The 23,564-nt window shown below is 36.4% G+C and overlaps 1 protein-coding gene across 4 annotated transcripts in view; it reads right to left on the bottom strand.

Moving 5' to 3' along the window:
* AMPdeam (AMP deaminase) overlaps positions 1-23,564 on the bottom strand; it is a 124,172-nt gene that overhangs the window by 26,853 nt on the left and 73,755 nt on the right. For 3 of the 4 annotated variants that reach the window (XM_089092478.1, XM_089092475.1, XM_089092479.1), the window contains 4 exons: positions 9,539-9,728; positions 3,934-3,972; positions 2,440-2,659; positions 1,648-1,777 (listed from right to left, as the gene is read on the bottom strand). In XM_089092478.1, the coding sequence (XP_088948604.1) occupies positions 1,648-1,777; positions 2,440-2,659; positions 3,934-3,972; positions 9,539-9,728 (579 nt within the window). The remainder of the gene's footprint in view (positions 1-1,647; positions 1,778-2,439; positions 2,660-3,933; positions 3,973-9,538; positions 9,729-23,564) is intronic. The other variant, XM_089092476.1, reaches the window with a different exon arrangement.

The following is a 23,564-nucleotide window of genomic DNA, read 5'->3' as shown; positions in this document are numbered from 1 at the left end:
TGTCATTGTCAATTCCTGGTGCTGCCTGAGTTATCCAAATTCGAACGAGGTGGAACAATTCCAAAAAAAAGGAACAGTGTAGAGTAGGGAGGGTGGGTTGAGCCGTTAGGCAATGCAACTCCTATAAATTATCAGCACTGAAATGATAGTCATTTCAACAACATACCTTTCTTCTAAAGGTATGCATGAAGCCTCACGATTCAAAAACATATTTCCCATTGTTTGGTCTCCCTGACACCAGAAAGGCCAAGGAGGGATTTCGAAGATTTTGCAAAACTTTTGGTTAAAGTGGATATCTTGGAATTTTGTCCAATACAAAGCTGGGCCTCAGAAGCAAAATGGAGAAAAAGTCCTCTTTCAACAATTGTAGAGACTGACAAAACTGAATATTTGGAATTAACCTAAATTGAGAAGTTTTCTTACTTAGTCTTTAGTTTTAATTCAAGATTTTTATCCTTCCATGGTTTCGGAATACTAAAAGCCGTAATCCCTCAATGGTGAACCTTTAGAATACCTTATTAGTAAGGCTTGGGAAATACACAAATAAAATCTTAGAACAAATAAGACGTAGAGCTAAGAAATATTTTGCATAATAACTATTATCTTCGTATTATTTCATTTTATTTAGGAGCTATGATACTATGAATTCATAGAAGAACAACAACCAATTAAAGAAAAAATATTACTAATACATTTTTCGGCCTGAAGAGGAGAACTCAAATGAGGAAATCATATATCCTTATACGACAGATACTGAAATGCTCTATCACCCTGCTCCAGATGATCCTTGGTGAATGGGACACTCTTTAGCTGAGGCAAGATAGTTGGCCTATAAATCATGCTTCCATTCACGTACTGAAGCCGTTGACGTTACCTACAAGCTTACCATGACTGAACTCTGTTGGCTAAATCATGATGGTCCAGCAAAGGTCCCCTAGGGGCCTTGGCAAAGGTTATTTGTGCCCCTAGCCCCACCCCCTCGATAGACCCGTTAAAATGTCATCAAAACAGTCACATTTTAAGGTTGTTGCAAGAGGGGGCAACGGAGGAAATGGTGTGATGAGTGGACCATTTTCTTAAGAGTACTAAAAAACCGTAGCTCTATGAACATTCTAAGAGGGATACCATGGGCCAAATAAAAGCCGAGCTTAGATTTTTGACAAAACTGTATTAAGACTTAGCCTCTCAACCTGCGACTCATTTTCAAAAGATCCAACTTTAATTCCAATCTCTACATCAGCTTGTTCTTATGTTATTTTTGCCTTTTTACTATGTTAATATTTGTTTTTGCACAAGCTCTTTTTCTTGAGCAATCCATTAACATTATGTTTTATAGTGCTTAAAAAACAGAAGTCCCATCATGTTTTTTTTTTTTTTTTTTTTTTTTTTTTTTTTTTTTTTTTTTTGTACACTTTCAGGAATAAGCATGCTTAGTCCTACAAATTATGATGTGAATTGTGAAAGACAGATCCTTCTAATAGGAAGTACTAAATAAGAAATAAGTAAATCACAAGAATTCTTAAGCATATAAATTTTGTTTTGTCTACGAGATTAGCAGTACAACAAGATTTGGGCTAAATTTGCAGCAAAAAGCAAAAAAAAAAAAAAAAAAAAACGAAAGACGGAAAAAGTGAAAAGGAGACTAACCTTTCGGATATTATAAAAATCTCTATGCGGTACAGATTTTTGTTCTAATACTTCTTGATGTTCATTTAGCAGTTCATGCATGTGGTATTTATGTTTCAAAAACGTCAAACGGCGGTAGCAAAATGACTTCCTATAAAAATTATTAATTAAATATGCTATAAATTACTGAAGACCAATCCATTTATAACAGCAAGTACTAAATAAGGAAACATGGCATACAAAACAATTGTAAAAAAGGAAAGGAATATAAAGATTTTTTTTTTTTTTAAGCGAGAACGGAATATTTGATGATGCATTTTCCTCAAAGTACAATATTTTACTGAATAAGATTATCCAAATATGATTATGACGCCAGAAATTAAAAAAAGAATCAAGGTTTCAAAGAAGAAGTTCTCAGCCCGCAATTTTTCGGAATTGCTTTTCTGGCCTGAACAAATAGTAACACGAACTATTTAGCCCAGTAAAGCTAACAGGGGTTGATTGTTTCAATTTCCAAGGAGGTTACATGTTGGAAGTGATTTAATACTAATAGTAATAATAATAATAAAAATAGCAATAATAATAATAACGATATTGAACTAGTTATGCTGTACAAATTTACAAAAAGTAAAACAAGCAAATTGTAATAAAATACAAGAAGATACAGAGAAACTTCTAAAAATCTCGGGATTTTGCTGTGGGACACGAATTGAAAGCCCCTTTTCTTTTCCCTCGTATATGGCTGGATTATTTCTTCAAGATTTAGCTATTTCAGCTCGTATTTAGGTTTATAGTTAAAGAGTATTGACTTACAAAGGTCCGTTCGCAATCATAACACAAAGAAGCTGCATGTCAGTTATAAAAGTTTCAAGGCTAATAAAGTCATATTCCACCGGTTTATTGCCCTTTAGATCATCTTCGCTGGCGTAAACTTGAAAAACACCATTCTGGCAAGCGATGAGACAGTTGGCTGACGGCAAATCGGGGGACTTCCAATGTTCTCCAACATTAGAGGGAGCATTAATAGGGTGACCTATAATTGACAAAAGATTAACAAACAAGGACTAAACATGATCCAAGATACGCCGTTTGTTTGCTAGAATTCACAACCGCAATTACAAAATCGTAAGCATCAAGGCACCTTGTGTTAACACAATGGTGAGTACAATTCTTGCACCTCACCCTGTCTAAACCTTCTGTTTTCACAACCAAAATTTTTAAGACTTCTGTGCATTCCCCTTCCCCTCCTCAGTCGACCAAAGTAGTGTCTTTGGGCATCCTGCGAAGACGTTCCGCCGCTGTTTAAACAGCTCCTTCGTGATGCCTTCACTGAGAGAGCTGGAATTATCTCTTAGAGCATAAGAGTACTTACAATTTATTTTCCTCCCAATTATTCTCATTATGTAAGCAAATAGAAAGTCAAAATTCAAGAAATTTTTCAGTCGGAGGACAAAAAGGGTTTGATCTGTATTCCAACTTGGGACAGCAACAAATCTAAACGTATTATATCAATTTCCCTATTTCTGTCAGTCCCCCCCCCCCCTTCATTAAAATTACACAAAACTTAAAGGAAGAGGCAACTGGAGTAAAATATACACTTTAATAGACAATTTGCATGCAACAAAACTCTCTGAACTAAACTTCACAATTCTACTTTTGGAGGACAGGGTGCATTGATAACGGAAAGAAGAGAACGAGGAAAGAGAGAGAGAGAGAGAGAGAGAGAGAGAGAGAGAGAGAGAGAGAGAGAGAGAGAGAGAGAGAGAGAGAGAGAGAGAGAGAGAGAGAGAGAGAGAGAGAGAGAGAGAGAGAGAGAGAGAGAAGTGACACCCTTTTTCCAGTTCAAACACATTCTAATTCACTACTATACGAAAATATATTAGTTTGCACCAGAAGCGTCACTTACTAAAATATTTCTAGAGGGATTGGCAATAGATTTGACTGAATAGCTGGTAATTTTTCCAGGCAATAGCAATATTTCAGTAGAAATCAGTAAAACCAGCAAAATTGCAATAAAAATCAGTATGAAATGAAATTTTACAGCGGCAATTCACACCGTTATTTTACGATTTTAACTTTTCTTGTTACCAGCGATCTAAACGTATTGGGTGGAGGGGGCATTCCACTCCCTCCATGCGTAACGCCTCTGATTGGCAAAATAAAAATGGAACAAACACCCGAAGAAAGAATCCTGCAAAAGATAGAAGTTAGTAGCAACAATAGCACAACCGTTAATTTTAACAACAGGGCAGTAATCTAGGAAAAATACACGTTCATTAAACATGTACAAGGGGCAAACATTTATACCTTCTTTATTCGAGGCTTCTCGATGAGCTGCATATCGTTCTGTAAAAATATAATGTTGAAAGTGAGGTTTTTGAGCCAGATATTTAAGACATACTGCTGCTAACATTCAGTAGGTTATGCGGAGGGATTAGTACCAGGAGAAGTAGTCAGGATTCGTTTTTTTGTGTCGGAGGGAGTATACGAAGGGTCGTTATATAATAAATGTGCAGCATAAACAAACGTTTTATATAATCTTCTAAAAGGTGGGGAGGTCAGGACACTCCAGTCTCACTGGGAATGTCTCAGCTCAAGTGAATAAGGTCCACTTTTTGTCATTTTCTAGTACCAACACTAAAACTGATCTCAAACACAGTATTCCTCAGGGCATTCATGAGCTAAGTACTAATTCATATTATCTTGCCCAAAACCAAGCCTACTTTTGACTGTTAATTGCTAGTATTTTATTTTCTGAAGCTTTGAGGGTCTTTACCACTTTCAAAAAAAGAGTTGTGCTCATCCCTCCCAACACTCATCCCTCTTAATACAATGTTGGTTCCAAAAGAGAATTAACTTTTTTACGTTAATATCATTTTCTAGTAAAAATTATTTAAAGAAAACGGTTCCTTTTACTGATAAGGTCAAATAGTTAAAACAGTTTTAATCAGTATTTTAATCCCCTGGTAGTTGATAGCAAAGAAAAAGAAAATTGTAATTACAAAGAAGAAGGAAACCAGCTTAAATCTGTAACCAAAGAGCGAGAAGGCTATAAAGCGTAAAAAGATTAGTTTTATAGCCGGGGCCGTAAATATAAGTTCATAAAAAGAACTTACGCTACATTGATTTTATGACTAAACGCGTTCTTCTTTTTCGAGACCCTGTTAGAAGCGAAAACGAATGCTTATTCATATTGATCCGGCCTTAAAATCCAGGTTATTCGCAAATCCATTGATCCAGCTTATTCGCAATTTGTTCCTAGTCTTCTACACAAATTGAAAAATGGGCTTTTAATTTAGAAATTCAATTAGAAATTACTAGCTTAACTCCGAGAAGAGATACTGTCGTCAGATTGTTGCAAAGATTTGTATAGGTGTGGGTGGATTTATAAAAGTATATATTGCGTTAATTCAGGAGCAGGACACAAAAGGTTTAGTAGCTCATACTTTCTCATTTTAATCTGCCACACACCCAATACCCTCAACATGATATCTCTATTTTTTGGCTAGAATTGGGAGTTATCTGAATTTCAACCACAATGGGCCTATTAACTTTCTGCTTTGCTTTGCCAGCGTTCCTTATAGAGTAGGCTTAGTGTCTTTTCTACCTACTGACACACTCCTTTACTTAATCAGGTTTTGATTATTCTTGTCTTGATTGTAGAAGCAATGTATTGTACCCATTGACTATATTCAATAGCTACTCTTTATTTTAAGCTGGTGACCTCTGTCTGTTATAGGTCATTTGTAAAAGAAAAACCCTCTTAATAACTGATTTAGCATATAAAACCTTCTATGTTTCCAGTACAAGCAACAGCTCCAAGCCATAAATTTTATGCATTTCAATGATAGATAGATATTTGATTGATAAACATACAAATTAATGATTTACAACATATAAAAAAAAAAAAAAAAAAACTCCCGTACGTTAACAATATTTCAAGCGGCCGCCCCCCGCCCTTCCCCGACAAAATTTTCTCTATATATCATTCCCAATTTAATATATTTTTCAATCTTTCCGTTTATTGCAAAATCATTCGAACCTATTGCGAAAAAACCACGCAATTGACGCCACTTTACTTGAAAATAAATCTTTTTGTATATCCGGTGATTCATGACAAAGGGTCATAAAATAACGCAGATTTTTGAGTAAGGACTATCCATCCCCCGTACCTTCCCTAAATATTTTATTTTTTTCCAAGTTCTAGAAAATAACCCCTCCCTGACATATAATACTTAATTTGATCAATATGTAAACCCGCTTTAAAATAAATATCATAACTCAAAACCTCCCACTATTGCTGGTAAACCCCGAGGGATGTTCATACTATACATCCCTCATGTTCATACATAGACAAGAACCTAACCTAAACTTAGGTCATTATATTATTGATTCATTCTGGCTGATGTACAGATTTTCCATGATAACTCCTTCCTCATTTTCCTTGGCTTCAATTACGTAATTACTAAAGGACTGAACTTTTCATTTCTCCTTATTATTTGTTCCTTTCTTAGAAGATTGCTTCGGAGTTTTTAACATTTTTCCAGATTTGTTTGCCTGTATTAAGTTCTTACATATTTTTCTAACTTGCTTACTTAGTTCATCCCACGTCGGTTGGCGCATAAGGTGACAACAATGTTCCTGCACGATGAACCCAGATGAACTTGAGGCCATAAGTGTAGCATCCTTTCACTAGTGTAGCATTCTTCTCTAGGGATTGACCATGAGTTGCTTTCTGTCGTCCATACCTTCTAATGCCGGGTGGATCACCAGACATCATAGGGGAGCATCACCCATATGAATCATATTGCTCCAAAAATGCCATCTACTATTTGGAATTTTCTGGACTATTAATGTTGCTTTGTTCTTTCACGTACGAGAGTATTTGTAATTCTGCCAGACCAGTGGACTCCCAGGAAGAACTGAAGGCAATTATTTTCAAAACCCTGTATTCGTTTCTCAAGCTGTTTTGTCAGTGCCCATGCTTCGTATCCGTAGATTAATACAAAGAAGACATTGATAATTAATAGTTGGAGCTTAAACTTTGAAGAGCATAAAGAGATATACAGACTATTCTTAGTTTAGTAAAAGCATTGTCTCCACAAACAATGCGTCTAGCAACTTAGCACTCCAGACTTCCATCAGAATTTATGATGTTTCCAAAATTCTGCATCCTCCTCCAGCTCATTAGAACCGATATGAAGTGTCAGGACTTTGATCTTTATGGTAATGATTGACAATCCCACACGTCCGGCTTTGTTTGAGACATCTGTGATGTCCTGCCGTAAGTCTTCTCTTAGATGAGATAGGAAGGCAATGTCATCAGCAAAATCCACATCAAAGATAGTATGGCTCTAATTCAACTGAATCACTAAAAAAAAGTGATTTAACCGAAGAATGTAACCAATGAAAAGCATGAAGAGCCAAATAGAGAGGATATGACCTTGTCGTACACCAAAGTAAACCTGGAACCATTTTGTCTAGTTTCTATCGTCGGTTTCTACAGCGCCCAGCTGGTCATTATATAAAGCAATAATAATTCTAGTAATTTTAACCGGGATGTCGTAATGTCTTAGTATTTTCCATCGGGATTTTTTGTGTACAGAACCAAAAGCCTTTAAGATGTCTATAAACACCAATAGCACGTCAGTCCGCCACTCACTGGATTATTCAACTAGTATTCTTATACTAAAAATCAGATCAAAAGACGATCTGCCTGGCCAGAAACCGTGTTGTTCGCCTCTCAGGACCGCGTCAATTCTCGATTGAATGCAATTCAGGAGTATTTCGAAAAGGATATTACTTCCTATGGACTACAAGGTAATACTTCACCAATTCATGCATTCAACGGTTCGATCTTTTTTAGGACTCGGTGTTGATAACCAGCTCAAAGAGTGGCAATCCAGGCGACTTTATAGGATCGGAAGGGAGAGGAAAATTTACTGCTTCGTTGAAGTATTCTCTCCATCTGTTATCAATATCATATTTCCTTGTAAGTAGTTCATCCATCCTGCTTTCAACGGCAAAAGCAGGTTTTCTGAAGTCCTAGTGACCTTTTTGGCTATCCGATACACTGTTTAACTATCACCTTCGCTGCCAGCTTTCTCAACTTCGACTGCCTTTGGCTCCCAAAAGCAACATTTTTGTTGAATTTCGTGTGGACCGCTTTACAGCTTTGTGGATTTGTTTATGCTGGGCCCTGAAGTGGTCTCTATATTCGGAGGTGATATTACTATCACAGCATTCCAGCTAGATCATTATTTCTTTCCTGTCTTGCATGAGTTTCCGAGAACCGTCACTGATCCACTGTCCCCTCTTCTTTTGTGCATAACCAATTGACTTTTCAGTGGCTCCACTTGCAAAATCCCCGATTTTACTCCACGTCTCGTCAACTGAGACACCTGTTTCATCGCATGCTAGGCTCGTAAATTTACTTGAAAGGGCAATGCAATATGCTTCCCACATATGTTTATCACAGAGCTTCTGAATGTAAACACCTTCAGTCTTTCTACCCTTGGCGACAGTCTTTCCATGAAGTCTCAAGAGGTAAAGTACATGTATATCACGGTGCGGGAACCATGATCCATCAGCAATTAGACCGCAGCTGTCACAAAGAACAATTAAACGAACAGCATTGTCATTTATTGCACCAAGACCGTGAATAAATGATTCACCAGTCATACGTGACATAAATGTGACAATACTGCCATTTTTGTCTTTAACATCTAAACTAAGACAAATGAAATTTGCAGTTATTGCGAATAAAAGCTCGTCCATGACTTTTTCCTTCCTAAATACTCATAGATAAGCTTCACATACTTCCATGTTACAAAGACAAAAATAGTAAAAATAATTGAAATGCTTTTGGCTGAAGATTAGGACGGAATCCATCCATCAGCTACCTAACAAAATGTACGTCAGAACTTCCTTCTAAAATATAAAAATCTCTTCTACTTCCTCTGCAACGTGCTCAAAATCATGCTCTGAAAGATACTTTCTCACTTTCTTGTGTTTACCTGGCGGTTGGTCTTTAAAAATGATACAGGAATTAAACCGTTGACGTACCGTGAGATTAAAATAAAAACATTTCTACCTCTATATTTTTCAAACTAATAATTATTATTCGTAAGCTAGCTGCAATAAAGTACACAAAAAGAAAGCCGAATACAATTAAAATACCGCTAAGTATTTGTGTTTTCATACTTCAGTTAGGAAATTGTATTAAAAACGTAAATTTTCAATTCAGTGAGAATTCATCAAACTAGATTAATCAAAACTAGTTATTAAAATTAATAGATAAATACTAAAAAGTATAAAAACCTGCGAAAAAAGCAACATAGAAGACATGACGCAATGAACAAAACCAGTTGAACTAAAATTTTGTGTAAAATATGGCCGAATTAAAGGCTCATAGTTGAGGAGGGGCCCTACTAATGTCCCTTAAAATGTCAAAATTCTTAAAATTTCAATTACGATTTCTTATTTATTTATTTTTTTTTAGTATAAATTTTAGTACTTCTTCAAAACTATGCAATTGCACCCCCTCCCCCTTCCTCAAATCAAAATCTTATAGATATACATGCCGGTTTGATGCCAAAAGGCATAGGCCATTTTTTATTTTTAACACCTTATTCCGGATCAAAACCCTATGCTAATTCAGAAAGAAACACATTTACGATGCTACATCTGTTTAATTTGCCTTTATCAAAGGTAATTAGTTGCGCTTATACTACATTTATGTTTAGAACCTAGTCTAAAACTAATTTCTTGTCAAAATAAGGCCAAAAACCACCAAAATATAAAATTGGGTGTAGTAGGAATAAACATAGAATAAAACTCTTTAGCATGAAATCAAAAGCAAAGGGTCAATACGAAAAATAGATAAACAATTAAATATGAAAAAACAACCAACCTAGCTCCGATTTTGTCGGCTTTTGTTTAGCTCCACTTATCTTCTGAGCAAGTTTCTTTTCTTTAGCGCAATCTATGAACCTTCCAGCAAGCTTGGGAAAAGACTGATTGACAATTTTCATATATTGACGTCTTAGACAGAGTGCTTGAACCAAAAGACGTGAAGGAGCTCTAAATTCTTCCGCAAAAACCTAAAATAAACAGAAAGTTAGCTATTACTTTAAAAGAAAATACTTGTTTTTTTAATATCTTAGTTTTGGCCGCAACAGCTTGACCATCTCTCAACTGTGCCAACAAATGCACCGGAACCATATATATCTTGTTTCGACCCTTCATTAAACAAGTAGAAGGAGAAGAACAAAATTACAGCAGACTGATGTGGCCTGCAATAATAATTTTATGTATTTTTTTTTTAATCTCAGTTATGGTCTGCAAATGTTTGATCATCTCTCAACTGTGTCAACTAATACACCCGCACCATATCTATACTGTTTCGACCCTTCTTCAAACAAGTGGAAGGAGAAGGCAAAAATTAAAGGATATTGACACCCTTAGTATTGATTTCTTGACTAGTTGCAATGTTCACTCCCTAAATACTCAACATAAAGCAAGTTAATGATTGATTTAGCCATGCCACGAGGACACTGAATATAAAGCCCCTCTCAGATTACTATACAGATTTTATGGTCTGCAATTGTTTGACCATCTCTCAACTATGCCACCAAACACACCCGCACCATATCTATATTGTTTCAACCCTTCTTCAAACAAGAGGAAGAAGAAGTCCTAAATTCAAATAGATTGATACCCTTAGTATTGTTTCTTGACTAGTTGCAATCTTCACTCACTAAATGCTCAACATAAGACAAGTTAATGAGTGATTTAACCATGCCACGAGAACACTGAATATAAAGCCCTTCTCAGATTACTATACAGATTTTATGGCCTGCAATTGTTTGACGATCTCTCAACTATGCCAACAAACATACACAAACAATATCTATATTGTTTCAACCCTTCTTCAAACAAGTGGAAGAAGAAGTCCTAAATTCAAATAGATTGATACCTTTAGTATTGATTTCTTGACTAGTTGCAATCTTCACTCACTAAATACTCAACATAAGACAAGTTAATGAGTGATTTAACCATGCCACGAGGACACTGAATATAAAGCCCTTCTCAGATTACTATACAGATTTTATGGCCTGCAATTGTTTGACCATCTTTCAACTATGCCAACAAACATACACACACAATATCTATATTGTTTCAACCCTTCTTCAAACAAGTGGAAGAAGTCCTAAATGCAAATAGATTGATACCCTTAGTATTCATTTCTTGACTAGTTGCAATCTTCATTCACTAAATACTCAAGATAAGGCAAGTTAATGAGTGATTTAGCCATGCCACGAGGACACTGAATATAAAGCCCCCCTCAGATTATTATACAGATTTTAGGGCATGCAATTGTTTGACCATCTCTCAACTATGCCAACACACACACACACATCAGATCTATATTGTTTCAACCCTTCTTAAAAAGTGTAGAAGAAGAAGTCCTCAATTCAAATAGATAAATACCCGTAGAATTGCTTCTTGAATAGTTGCAATCTTCATTTACTAAATAATCAACATCAGGCAAGTTAATGAGTGATTTAGCCATGCCAGGAGGACACTGAATATAAAGCCCCAGTCAGATTACTATACAGATTTTATGGCCTGCAATTGTTTGACCATCTCTCAACTATACCAACAAACACACCCACATCATATCTATATTGTTTCGACCCTTCTTCAAACGTGTAGAAGAAGTCCTAAATTCAAATAGATTGACACCCTTAATATTGTTTCTTGACTAGTTGCAATCTTCATTCACTAAATACTCAACATAAGGCAAGTTAATGAGTGATTTAGCCATGCCAAGAGGACAGTGAAAATAAAGCCCCTCTCAGATTACTATACAGATTTTACGCCCTGCAATTGTTTGACCATCTCTCAACTATGCCAAAAAACACATCCACACTATATCTATTTTGTTTCGACCCTTCTTCAAACGAGTAGAAGAAGAAGTCCTAAATTCAAATAGATTGATACCCTTAGTATTGATTTCTTGACTAGTTGCAATCTTCATTCACTAAATACTCAACATAAGGCAAGTTAATGAGTGATTTAGCCATGCCAAGAGGACAGTGAAAATAAAGCCCCTCTCAGATTACTATACAGATTTTACGCCCTGCAATTGTTTGACCATCTCTCAACTATGCCAACAAACACATCCACACTATATCTATTTTGTTTCGACCCTTCTTCAAACGAGTAGAAGAAGAAGTCCTAAATTCAAATAGATTGATACCCTTAATATGCATTTCTTGACTAGTTGCAATCTTCATTCACTAAATACTCAACACAAGGCAAGTTAATGACTGATTTAGCCATGCCACGAGGACAGTGAATATAAAGCCCCTCTCTGATTACTATACAGATTTTATGGCCTGCAATTGTTTGACTAACTCGCAACTATACCAACAAACACACCCATATCATATCTATATTGTTTCAACCCTTCTTCAAACAAATGGAAGAAGAAGTCCTAAATTCAAATAGATTGATACCCTTAGTATGGATTTCTTGACTAGTTGCAATGTTCACTCACTAAATATTCAACACAAGGTAAGTTAATGAGTGATTTAGCCATGCCACGAGGACAGTGAATATAAAGCCCCTCTCTGATTACTATACAGATTTTATGGCCTGCAATTGTTTGACTACCTCGCAACTATACCAACAAACACACCCATATCATATCTATATTGTTTCAACTCTTCTTCAAACAAGCGGAAGAAGAAGTCCTAAATTCAAATAGATTGATACCCTTAGTATTGATTTCTTGACTAGTTGCAATGTTCACTCACTAAATATTAAACATAAGGTAAGTTAATGAGTGATTTAGCCATGCCACGAGGACACTGAATATAAAGCCCCTCTCTGATTACTATACAGATTTTATGGCCTGCAATTGTTTGACCATCTCTCAACTATGCCAACAAACACACCCATGTCATATCTATATTGTTTCAACCCTTCTTCAAACAAATGGAAGAAGAAGTACTAAATTCAAATAGATTGATACCCTTAATATGGATTTCTTGACTAGTTGCAATGTTCACTCACTAAATGCTCAACATAAGGCACGTTAATGACTGATTTAGCCATGCCACGAGGACACTGAATATAAAGCCACTCTCTGATTATTATACAGATTTTATGGCCTGCAATTGTTTGACCATCTCTCAACTATGCCAACAAACACACCCATGTCATATCTATATTGTTTCAACCCTTCTTCAAACAAATGGAAGAAGAAGTCCTAAATTCAAATAGATTGATACCCTTAATATTGATTTCTTGACTAGTTGCAATCTTCACTCACTAAATACTCAACACAAGGCAAGTTAATGACTGATTTAGCCATGTCACGAGGACACTGAATATAAAGCCCCTCTCAGATTAGTATACAGATTTTACGGCCTACAATTGTTTGACCATCTCTCAATTATGCCAAAAAACACACTCACATCATATCTATTTTGTTTCGACCCTTCTTCAAACATGTAGAAGAAGAAATCCTAAATTCAAATAGATTGATATCCCTAGTATTGATTTCTTGACTAGTTGCAATCTTCACTCACTAAATATTAAACATAAAGTAAGTTAATGAGTGATTTAGGCATGCCACGAAGACACTGAATATAAAGCCCCTCTCAGATTACTATACAGACTTTACGGCCTGCAATTGTTTGACCATCTCTCAACTATGCCACCAAACACACCCGCACCATATCTATATTGTTTCAACCCTTCTTCAAACAAGCGGAAGAAGAAGTCCTAAATTCAAATAGATTGATACCCTTAGTATTGTTTCTTGACTAGTTGCAATGTTCACTCACTAAATATTAAACAGAAGGTAAGTTAATGAGTGATTTAGCCATGCCACGAGGACACTGAATATAAAGCCCCTCTCTGATTACTATACAGATTTTATGGCCTGCAATTGTTTGACCATCTCTCAACTATGCCAACAAACACACCCATGTCATATCTATATTGTTTCAACCCTTCTTCAAACAAATGGAAGAAGAAGTCCTAAATTCAAATAGATTGATACCCTTAATATTGATTTCTTGACTAGTTGCAATCTTCACTCACTAAATACTCAACATAAGGCAAGTTAATGACTGATTTAGCCAGTGAATATAAAGCCCCTCTCTGATTACTATACAGATTTTATAGCCTGCCATTGTTTAACCATCTCTCAACTATGCCAACAAACACACCCACGCCATATCCATTTTGTTTCGACCCTTCTTCAAACGAGTAGAAGAAAGTGTCCTAAATTCAAATAGATTGATAACCTTAGTATTCATTTCTTGACTAGTTGCAATCTTCCTTCACTAAATACTCAACATAAGGCAAGTTAATGAGTGATTTAGCCATGCCAGGAGGACACTGAATATAAAGCCCCCTCAGATTATTATACATATTTTATGGCATGCAATTGTTTAACCATCTCTCAACTATGCCAACAAACACACATAAAACATATATATATTGTTTTAACACTTCTTCATAAGAGTCAAAGAAGAATTACTCAATTCAAATAGATTGATACCCTTAGTATTGTTTCTTGACTAGTTGCAATCTTCATTCACTAAATACTCAACATAAGGCAAGTTAATGACTGATTTAGCCATATCACGAGGACAGTGAATATAAAGCCTCTCTCTGATTACTATACAGATTTTATGGCCTGCAATTGTTTGACCATCTCTCAACTATGCCAACAAACACACCCATATCATATCTATATTGTTTCAACCCTTCTTCAAACGAATAGAAGAAGAAGTCCTAAATTCAAATAGATTGATACCCTTAATATGGATTTCTTGACTAGTTGCAATATTCACTCACTAAATACTCAACACAAGGAAAGTTAATGACTGATTTAGCCATGCCACGAGGACAGTGAATATAAAGCCCCTCTCTGATTACTATACATATTTTATAGCCTGAAATTGTTTGACCATCTCTCAACTATGCCAACACACACACCCACGCCATATCAATTTTGTTTCTACCCTTGTTAAAAGCAGTAGAAGAAAGAGTCCAAAATTCAAATAGATTGATACCCTAAACATTCATTTCTTGACTAGTTGAAATCTTCAGTCACTAAATACTAAACATAAGTTAAGTTAATGAGTGATTTAGCTAGGCCAGGAGGACACTGAATATAAAGCCCCTCTCTGATTACTATACAGATTTATGGCCTGCAATTGTTTGACCATCTCTCAACTATGCCAACAAACACACCCATGTCATATCTATATTGTTTCAACCCTTCTTCAAACAAATGGAAGAAGAAGTCCTAAATTCAAATAGATTGATACCCTTAATATTGATTTCTTGACTAGTTGCAATCTTCACTCACTAAATACTCAACATAAGGAAAGTTAATGACTGATTTAGCCATTCCACGAGGACAGTGAATATAAAGCCCCTCTCTGATTACTATACAGATTTTATAGCCTGCAATTGTTTAACCATCTCTCAACTATGCCAACAAACACACCCACGCCATATCTATTTTGTTTCGACCCTTCTTCAAACGATTAGAAGAAAGAGTCCTAAATTCAAATAGATTGATAACCTTAGTATTCATTTCTTGACTAGTTGCAATCTTCCTTCACTAAATACTCAACATAAGGCAAGTTAATGAGTGATTTAGCCATGCCAGGAGGACACTGAATATAAAGCCCCCTTAGATTATTATACAGATTTTATGGCCTGCAATTGTTTGACCATCTCTCAACTATGCCAACACACACACCCACACCATATCTATTTTGTTTCGACCCTTGTTAAAACGAGTAAAAGAAGAAGTAATCAATTCAAATAGATTGATACCCTTAGTATTGTTTCTTGACTAGTTGCAATCTGCATTCACTAAATAATCAACATAAGGCAAGTTAATGAGTGATTTAGCCATGCAACGAGGACACTGAATATAAAGCCACATCAGATTATTATAGATATTTTATGGAATGCAATTGTTTGACCATCACTCAACTATTCCAACACACACACCCAAACCATATCTATTTTGTTTCGACCCTTGTTAAAACGAGTAGAAGAAAGAGTCCTAAATTCAAATAGATTGATACCCTTAGTATTCATTTCTTGACTAGTTGCAATCTTCATTTACTAAATACTCAACATAAGGCAAGTTAATGAGTGATTTAGTCCTGACAGGAGGACACTGAATATAAAGCCACCTTAGATTATTATACAGATTTTATGGCATGCAATTGTTTGACCATCTCTCAACTATTCCAACACACACACCCACACCATATCAATTTTGTTTCAACCCTTCTTAAAACGAGTAGAAGAAAGAGTCCTAAATTCAAATAGATTGATACCCTTAACATTCATTTCTTGACTAGTTGCAATCTTCATTCACTAAATACTCAACATAAGGCAAGTTAATGAGTGATTTAGCCATGCCACCAGGACACTGAATATAAAGCCCCCTCAGATTATTATACAGATTTTATGGCCTGCAATTGTTTGACCATCTCTCAACTATGCCAACAAACACAACCACACCATATCTATTTTGTTTCGACCCTTCTTCAAAGGAGTAGAAGAAAGAGTCCTAAATTCAAATAGATTGATACCCTAAGTATTCATTTCTTGACTAGTTGCAATCTTCATTCACTAAATACTCAACATAAGTCAAGTTAATGAGTGATTTAGCCATTCCAGGAGGACACTGTTTATAAAGCCCCCTTAGATTATTATTCAGATTTTCTGGCATGCAATTTTTTTACCATCTATCAACTATGCCAACACACAAACCAAGACCATAACAATAATGTTTCGACCCTTGTTAAAAGGAGTATAATAATGAGTCCTCAATTCAAATAGATTGATACACTAAGTATTGTTTCTTGACTAGTTGCAATCTTCATTCACTAAATACTCAACATAAGGCAAGTTAATGAGTGATTTAGCCATGCCAGGAGGACACTGAATATAAAGACACCTCAGATTATTATACAGATTTTATGGCCTGCCATTGTTTAACCATCTCTCAACTATGCCAACAAACACACTGACATCAGATCTATATTGTTTCAACCCTTATTCAAACAAGTAGAAGAAGAAGTCCTAAATTCAAATAGATTAATACCCTTAGTATTCATTTCTTGACTAGTTGCAATCTTCATTCACTAAATACTCAACATAAGGCAAGTTAATGAGTGATTTAGCCATGCCACGAGGACACTGAATATAAAGCCACCTAAGATAATTATACAGATTTCATGTCATGCAATTGTTTGAACATCTCTCAACTATTACAACAAACACACAAACACCATATCAATATTGTTTCGACCCTTCTTAAAACGAGTAGAAGAAAGAGTCCTAAATTCAAATAGATTGATACCCTTAGTATTGATTTCTTGACTAGTTGCAATCTTCATTCACTAAATACTCAACATAAGGCAAGTTAATGACTGATTTAGCCATGCCAGGAGGACACTGAATATAAAGCCCCCTCAGATTATTATACATATTTTATGGCCTGCAATTGTTTGACCATCTCTCAACTATGCCAACAAACACACCTACACCATATCTATATTGTTTCGACCCTTCTTCAAACGAGTAGAAGAAGAAGTCCTAAATTCAAATAGATGGATACCCTTAGTATTGTTTCTTGACTAGTTGCAATCTTCATTCACTAAATACTCAAAATAAGGCAAGTTAATGAGTGATTTAGTCATGCCAGCAGGAAACTGAATATAAAGCCACCTCAGAGAATTAAACAGATTTTATGTCATGCAATTGTTTGACCATCTATCAACTATGACAACACACACACACACACCATATCAATATTGTTTCGACCCTTGTTCAAACGAGTAGAAGAAAGAGTCCTAAATTCAAATAGATTGATACCCTTAGTATTCATTTCTTGACTAGTTGCAATCTTCATTCACTAAATACTCAACATAAGGCAAGTTAATGAGTGATTTAGTCATGCCACGAGGACACTGAATATAAAGCCCCCTCAGATTATTATACAGATTTTATGGCCTGCAATTGTTTGACCATCTCTCAACTATGCCAACAAACACACCTACACCATATCTATATAGTTTCGACCCTTCTTCAAACGAGTAGAAGAAGAAGTCCTAAATTCAAATAGATTGATACCCTTAGTATTGTTTCTTGACTAGTTGCAATCTTCATTCACTAAATACTTAACATAAGGCAAGTTAATCAGTGATTTAGCCATGCCACGAGGACACTGAATATAAAGCCCCTCTCTGATTACTATACAGATTTTATGGCCTGCAATTGTTTGACCATCTCTCAACTATGCCAACAAACACACCCACACCATATCTATATTGTTTCGACCCTTCTTCAAACGAGTAGAAGAAGAAGTCCTAAATTCAAATAGATTGATACCCTTAGAATTGTTTCTTGACTAGTTTCAATCTTCGTTCACTAAATACTCATCATAAGGCAAGTTAATGAGTTATTTAGCCATGCCAGGAGGATACTGAATATAAAGCCACCTTAGATTATAATACAGATTTTATGGCATTCAATTGTTTGACCATCTCTCAACTATGCCAACACACACACCCACACCATATCTATTTTGTTTCGACCCTTCTTCAAACGAGTAGAAGAAGAAGTCCTAAATTCAAATAGATTGATACCCTTAGTATTGTTTCTTGACTAGTTGCAATCTTCATTCACTAAATACTCAACATAAGGCAAGTTAATGAGTGATTTAGCCATGCCAGGAGGACACTGAAACTAAAGCCCCCGTCAGATTATTATACAGATTTTATGGCATGCAATTGTTTGACCATCTCTCAACTATGCCAACAAACACACACACACCAGATCTATTGTGTTTCAACCCATCTACAAACAAGTAGAAGAAGAAGTAATCAATTCAAATAGATGAATACCCTTAGATTTGCTTCTTGAGTAGTTTCAATCTTCATTTACTAAATACTCAACATAAGTCTAGTGAATCACTGATTTATCCATTCCAAGAGGAAACTGAATCTTAAGCCTCTCTCTGATTACTATACAGATTTTATGGCCTGCAAGTGTTTGACCATCTTTCAACTATACCAACAAACACACCCACACCATATCTATATTGTTTCAACCCTTCTTCAAACAAGTAGAAGAAGAAGTCCTCAATTCAAATAGATTGATACCCTTAGAATTGTTTCTTGACTAGTTGCAATCTTCATTCACTAAATACTTAACATAAGGCTAGTTAATGAGTGATTTAGCCATGCCAAGAGGACAGTGAAAATAAAGCCCCTCTCTGATTACTATACAGATTTTATGGCCTGCAATTGTTTGACCATCTTTCAACTGTACCAACAAACACACCCACACCATATCTATATTGTTTCGACCGTTCTTCAAACGAGCAGAAGAAGAAGTCCTAATTTCAAATAGATTGATACCCTTAGTATTGTTTCTTGACCAGTTGCAATCTTCATTCACTAAATTCTAAACATAAGGCAAGTTAATCAGTGATTTAGCCATGCCACGAGGACACTGAATATAAAGCCCCTCTCTGATTACTATACAGATTTTATGGCCTGCAATTGTTTGACCATCTCTCAACTATACCAACAAACACACCGACACCAGATCTATATTGTTTCGACCCTTCTTCAAACGAGTAGAAGAAGAAGTCCTAAATTCAAATAGATTGATACCCTTAGTATTGTTTCTTGACCAGTTGCAATCTTCATTCACTAAATTCTAAACATAAGGCTAGTGAATCAGTGATTTAGCCATGCCACGAGGACAGTGAATATAAAGCCCCTCTCTGATTATTATACAGATTTTATGGCCTGCAATTGTTTGACCATCTCTCAACTATACCAACAAACACCCCGACACCATATCTATATTGTTTCGACCCTTCTTCACACGAGTAGAAGAAGAAGTCCTAAATTCAAATAGATTGATACCCTTAGTATTGTTTGTTGACTAGTTGCAATCTTCATTCACTCAACATAAGGCAAGTTAATGAGTGATTTAGCCATCCCACAAGGACACTGAATATAAAGCCCCTCTCTGATTACTATACAGATTTTATGGCCTGCAATTGTTTGACCATCTTTCAACTGTACCAACAAACATACCCACATCATATCTATATTGTTTCGACCCTTCTTCAAACGAGTAGAAGAAGAGGTCCTAAATTCAAATAGATTGATACCCTTAATATTGATTTCTTGACTAGTTGCAATCTTAACTATCTAAATACTCAACATAAGGCAAGTTCATGAGTGATTTAGCCACACTACTAGGACACTGAATATGAAGCCCCTTTCCGACTGTTATACAAATGTGGCCATCTAACGGGTTCTAGGCGAATACCCTCCCAGAAAATACTCCCCCGTGGAAAATACCCCCCACCCCCCCAAAAAAATACCCCCCGTGGAAAATAAGGTTTTACAAGTTTGAGAATTTTATTTGAGTTTTATTTTTTTAATTTCCGCAGGGCGATTGAATTTTGGTACTTATGTATTATACGCCACTCACTTAAGTTTACGCTGTGTAAAATTCGAGAACACACCGTTTTTTTTTTGTTAGTTTCTTCGATACTTTAGAAATAAATTCGCACTACAGATTTGCACATTAGGGGGGGGGGGGTAAGCATAACGGGTCTGCATGCAAAATGTGTTTTGTACAATTATTCTGCATATTAGATAGATAGACAAATAAGTGTGTTTTAAAGCCAAATATACGGCCATGAACACAGTAAAATAACATAAATGAATATAGTGAATGGGTCTGTGTGTGTGTGTTTAACCCCCCCCCCCCCCACGAAAAATACCCCTCCCCGTAGAAATATCCTCTGGACAATTCAATCCTGGCGAAGATTTACCCCGGACAATTACCCATAACATCACCACGCGTAAAATTAAATCGGCAAAGAGAAAGCAAGACATAAAGAAATTACGTATATGAATTCTTGCAAATTCACTCAGCGTAAAATTTCTTTTTAAAATTTCATCTCCTGGAAACTATTTAAAATTATCCCAGCCACTATATTCATTTATGTTATTTTACTTTGTTCATGGCCCTATATTTGGCTTTAAAATACACTTACTTGTCTATCTATCTAATATAGAGAATAATTGTACCAAAAACATTTTGCATGCAGACCCCCCCCCCCCCTAATGTGCAAATCTATAGCGTAAATTTATTTCTAAAGTAACAAAGAAACTAACAAAAAAAAAACAAAAAACGGTGTGTACACAGCGTAAACTTGAGTGAGTGGCGCATAATACACAAGTACCAAAATTCCACCTCCCTACTGAAATTAAAAAAATAAAACTCAAATAAAATTCTCAAACTTGGGAAGCCTTATTTTCTACGGGGTGTATTTTTTTGTGTGTGTGGGGGGGTATTTTCCGCGGGGTATATTCCGCGGGAGGGGGGTATTTTCCGCGGGGGTATTTTCCATAGGGAGGGGTATTTTCCGGGGGTTATTCGCCGGGAGGGGGGGGGGTAAACGCCGGCCATCCATCTAACGAGAACTTCGAGGAAAGTACGGCAAAATAAAGTATGATGAATAAATCAAAACATACAGCGATAAAAATTAAGTAATTTACAAAAATAGCGCATTTTAAAGCTAGAAGACAATACTAACTATTTTTTTTATATATTTTCGTTGAAATTATTGTTTAAGCAGCCTAAATGTACATTTTTCTCCCATTTTGCAAGGAAACAAGGTAGCTCTTATTTTTCTACGGGTAAGGACATATAATTAAAATAATACTTGGGGGAAAGGAGGAATCCCAGAAATCCATCTGGGCAACAGTACTTAGGAAATTATCTATTGGTATAACTGGATAAATGCGAGCTGAATTTGGAGTAAAAGCAAAAACCTAGTCTATGTCCTCATACAACCCCAATAGGATGATCAAACGAGTGATCTTGGTCCAAGTGATACAGCGGTCCAGCAGATAACCATGAAGCCGGAGTTGCTGGGATGATGCCAAAGCAGACCCACAAGTCACTCCAAAAATGGACTTTTGTATCACCGAGAATATTAACTGCAAGGTTTTGGGAACACATACTAAAATTTCCGTCGTTGTATGCTACGCCCCTACAAATGAAGCCATTGATGAGGACAAAGACAAGTTCTAGAGATCACTTGAAGCCGTAGCCAAGGATATACCTAGATATGACGTTGTTTGTTTCCTTGGAGACTTTAACGCTAAAGTAGGAAATGACCGATCCTCCAACCCACAAGTTCTTGGCCAACATGGTGTGGGTCAACAAAATGAAAATGGGGAGCTTTTGATTGATTTTGCCCTAATGAATGTCCTTATAGTTGGTGGTTCTCTGCTTCCTCAGAGAGACGTGCACAAGTACTCTTAGACATCGCCAGATAAAATGACCAAAAATCAAATTGATCACTGCCTTATAAGCAGAAAATAGCGATCCAGTCTATAAGATGTTCGGGGCAATAGAGGAGCTGACGGATCAGATCACAACCTTATGATAGCCAAACTTTGTCTAAAATTAAAGAAGATATACAACAAAAGGACTGTCCCAAAACCTATTTTTGAATCTGAAAACTCCTGGACAAGACACTAAACCAGGCTTTTACAATGGAGCAATACAATAAATTTGAAGCTCTATCCATACCAGAGGAAGATGAATGTGATATAGTATGGGAAGCCCTAAAAGAAATGCTACCACGAAATAGCAAAATCAACACTGGGCCTCCGTAGGAGTCCCAAAGACCAGTGGCTGTCCGAGCAAACTTGGGAACTAATAGATGAAAGAAAAAAGATGAGAATGTCTGTTCTCCTACAACAAGTCCCTGATCGTTTTGTTATCCAAACAAGCAATATAGAGCTCTTGACAGAGCTGTCAAGAAAAGTGCTCCTACTTATAAGCAAAACGTTCTAGAGAATAAAGCAATGGAGGCAGAAGAAGCAGCAAAAAAGAGGAGACTCAAGAACTGTTAACAGAATCACCAATGATATCATATGTAAACGTCCGAGAAATAGAGGCGCCCCTATCAGAGATCCATAGGGGGTGCTGATGACGGAACAGAGTGCAGTCAATGAAATATTGGCTAATCATTTCGAAAGTTTACTAAATAAACCCGCCACAAGAGCTCCCAGACATTGCAGAGATTTCCATCTTCTTCCTGAATATCAGCACGGATCCGCCTTCTGTCAGTGAGATACTAGGAGCAGGAAAGAAACTGAAAAATTGAAAACCTCTGGGACTGGACCGCATATCTGCAGAGATGATAAAGGCATCAATATCATCATGTATCTCCCTTTGGTCTTTACTCTTCACTCAGATTTGGACAACGGCGAAAGTACCATCAGACTGGAAGCGCAGCACACTTATCAGGATCTTCAAAAAGGAGACGCTAACGAGCCAGGCAATAGGCGGGGTAAAGTTTACTGTCAATACATGGGAAGATCCTCCCACATATTATCATACAGAGGATCTGAACACAACTTGATCATTACCTCCGAGACAAACAGTATGGCTTCCGGCCAAAACGCTCATGTACGGACCTTATATTCATGGTTAGACTTCTTACTGAAGAAAGCAGGAAGTGGCGTTCGAAGATTTATACGATCTTTGTGGACTTTGAGAAAGCCTTCGACTCCGTAGATCGTGAGAGCCTATGGAAGATTCTCATCCACTCAATCCCTCAATCTCAATCCCTGAAAAAATAGTGACGATTATTACCGCCATGTATGAGGATGGCAAATGTTGCGTCAAGACACCGGAGGGCCAAACTCGTCTCTTCCGGATTTTGTCAGGAGTAAAACAGGGGTCTTTTCTATCACCATTACTTTTTGTAATAATGGTTGATTACATCCTACGGAACACAGGGACAGAAGGCATCAGATTAAGCCCCGAAA

This window comes from Artemia sp. Qi Xiang Cuo, chromosome 7 (assembly GCF_049724085.1).
Source record: "Artemia sp. Qi Xiang Cuo chromosome 7, ASM4972408v1, whole genome shotgun sequence".
Classification (NCBI taxonomy): domain Eukaryota; kingdom Metazoa; phylum Arthropoda; class Branchiopoda; order Anostraca; family Artemiidae; genus Artemia; species Artemia sp. Qi Xiang Cuo.
This window is presented reverse-complemented; position numbering and strand designations above follow the sequence as displayed.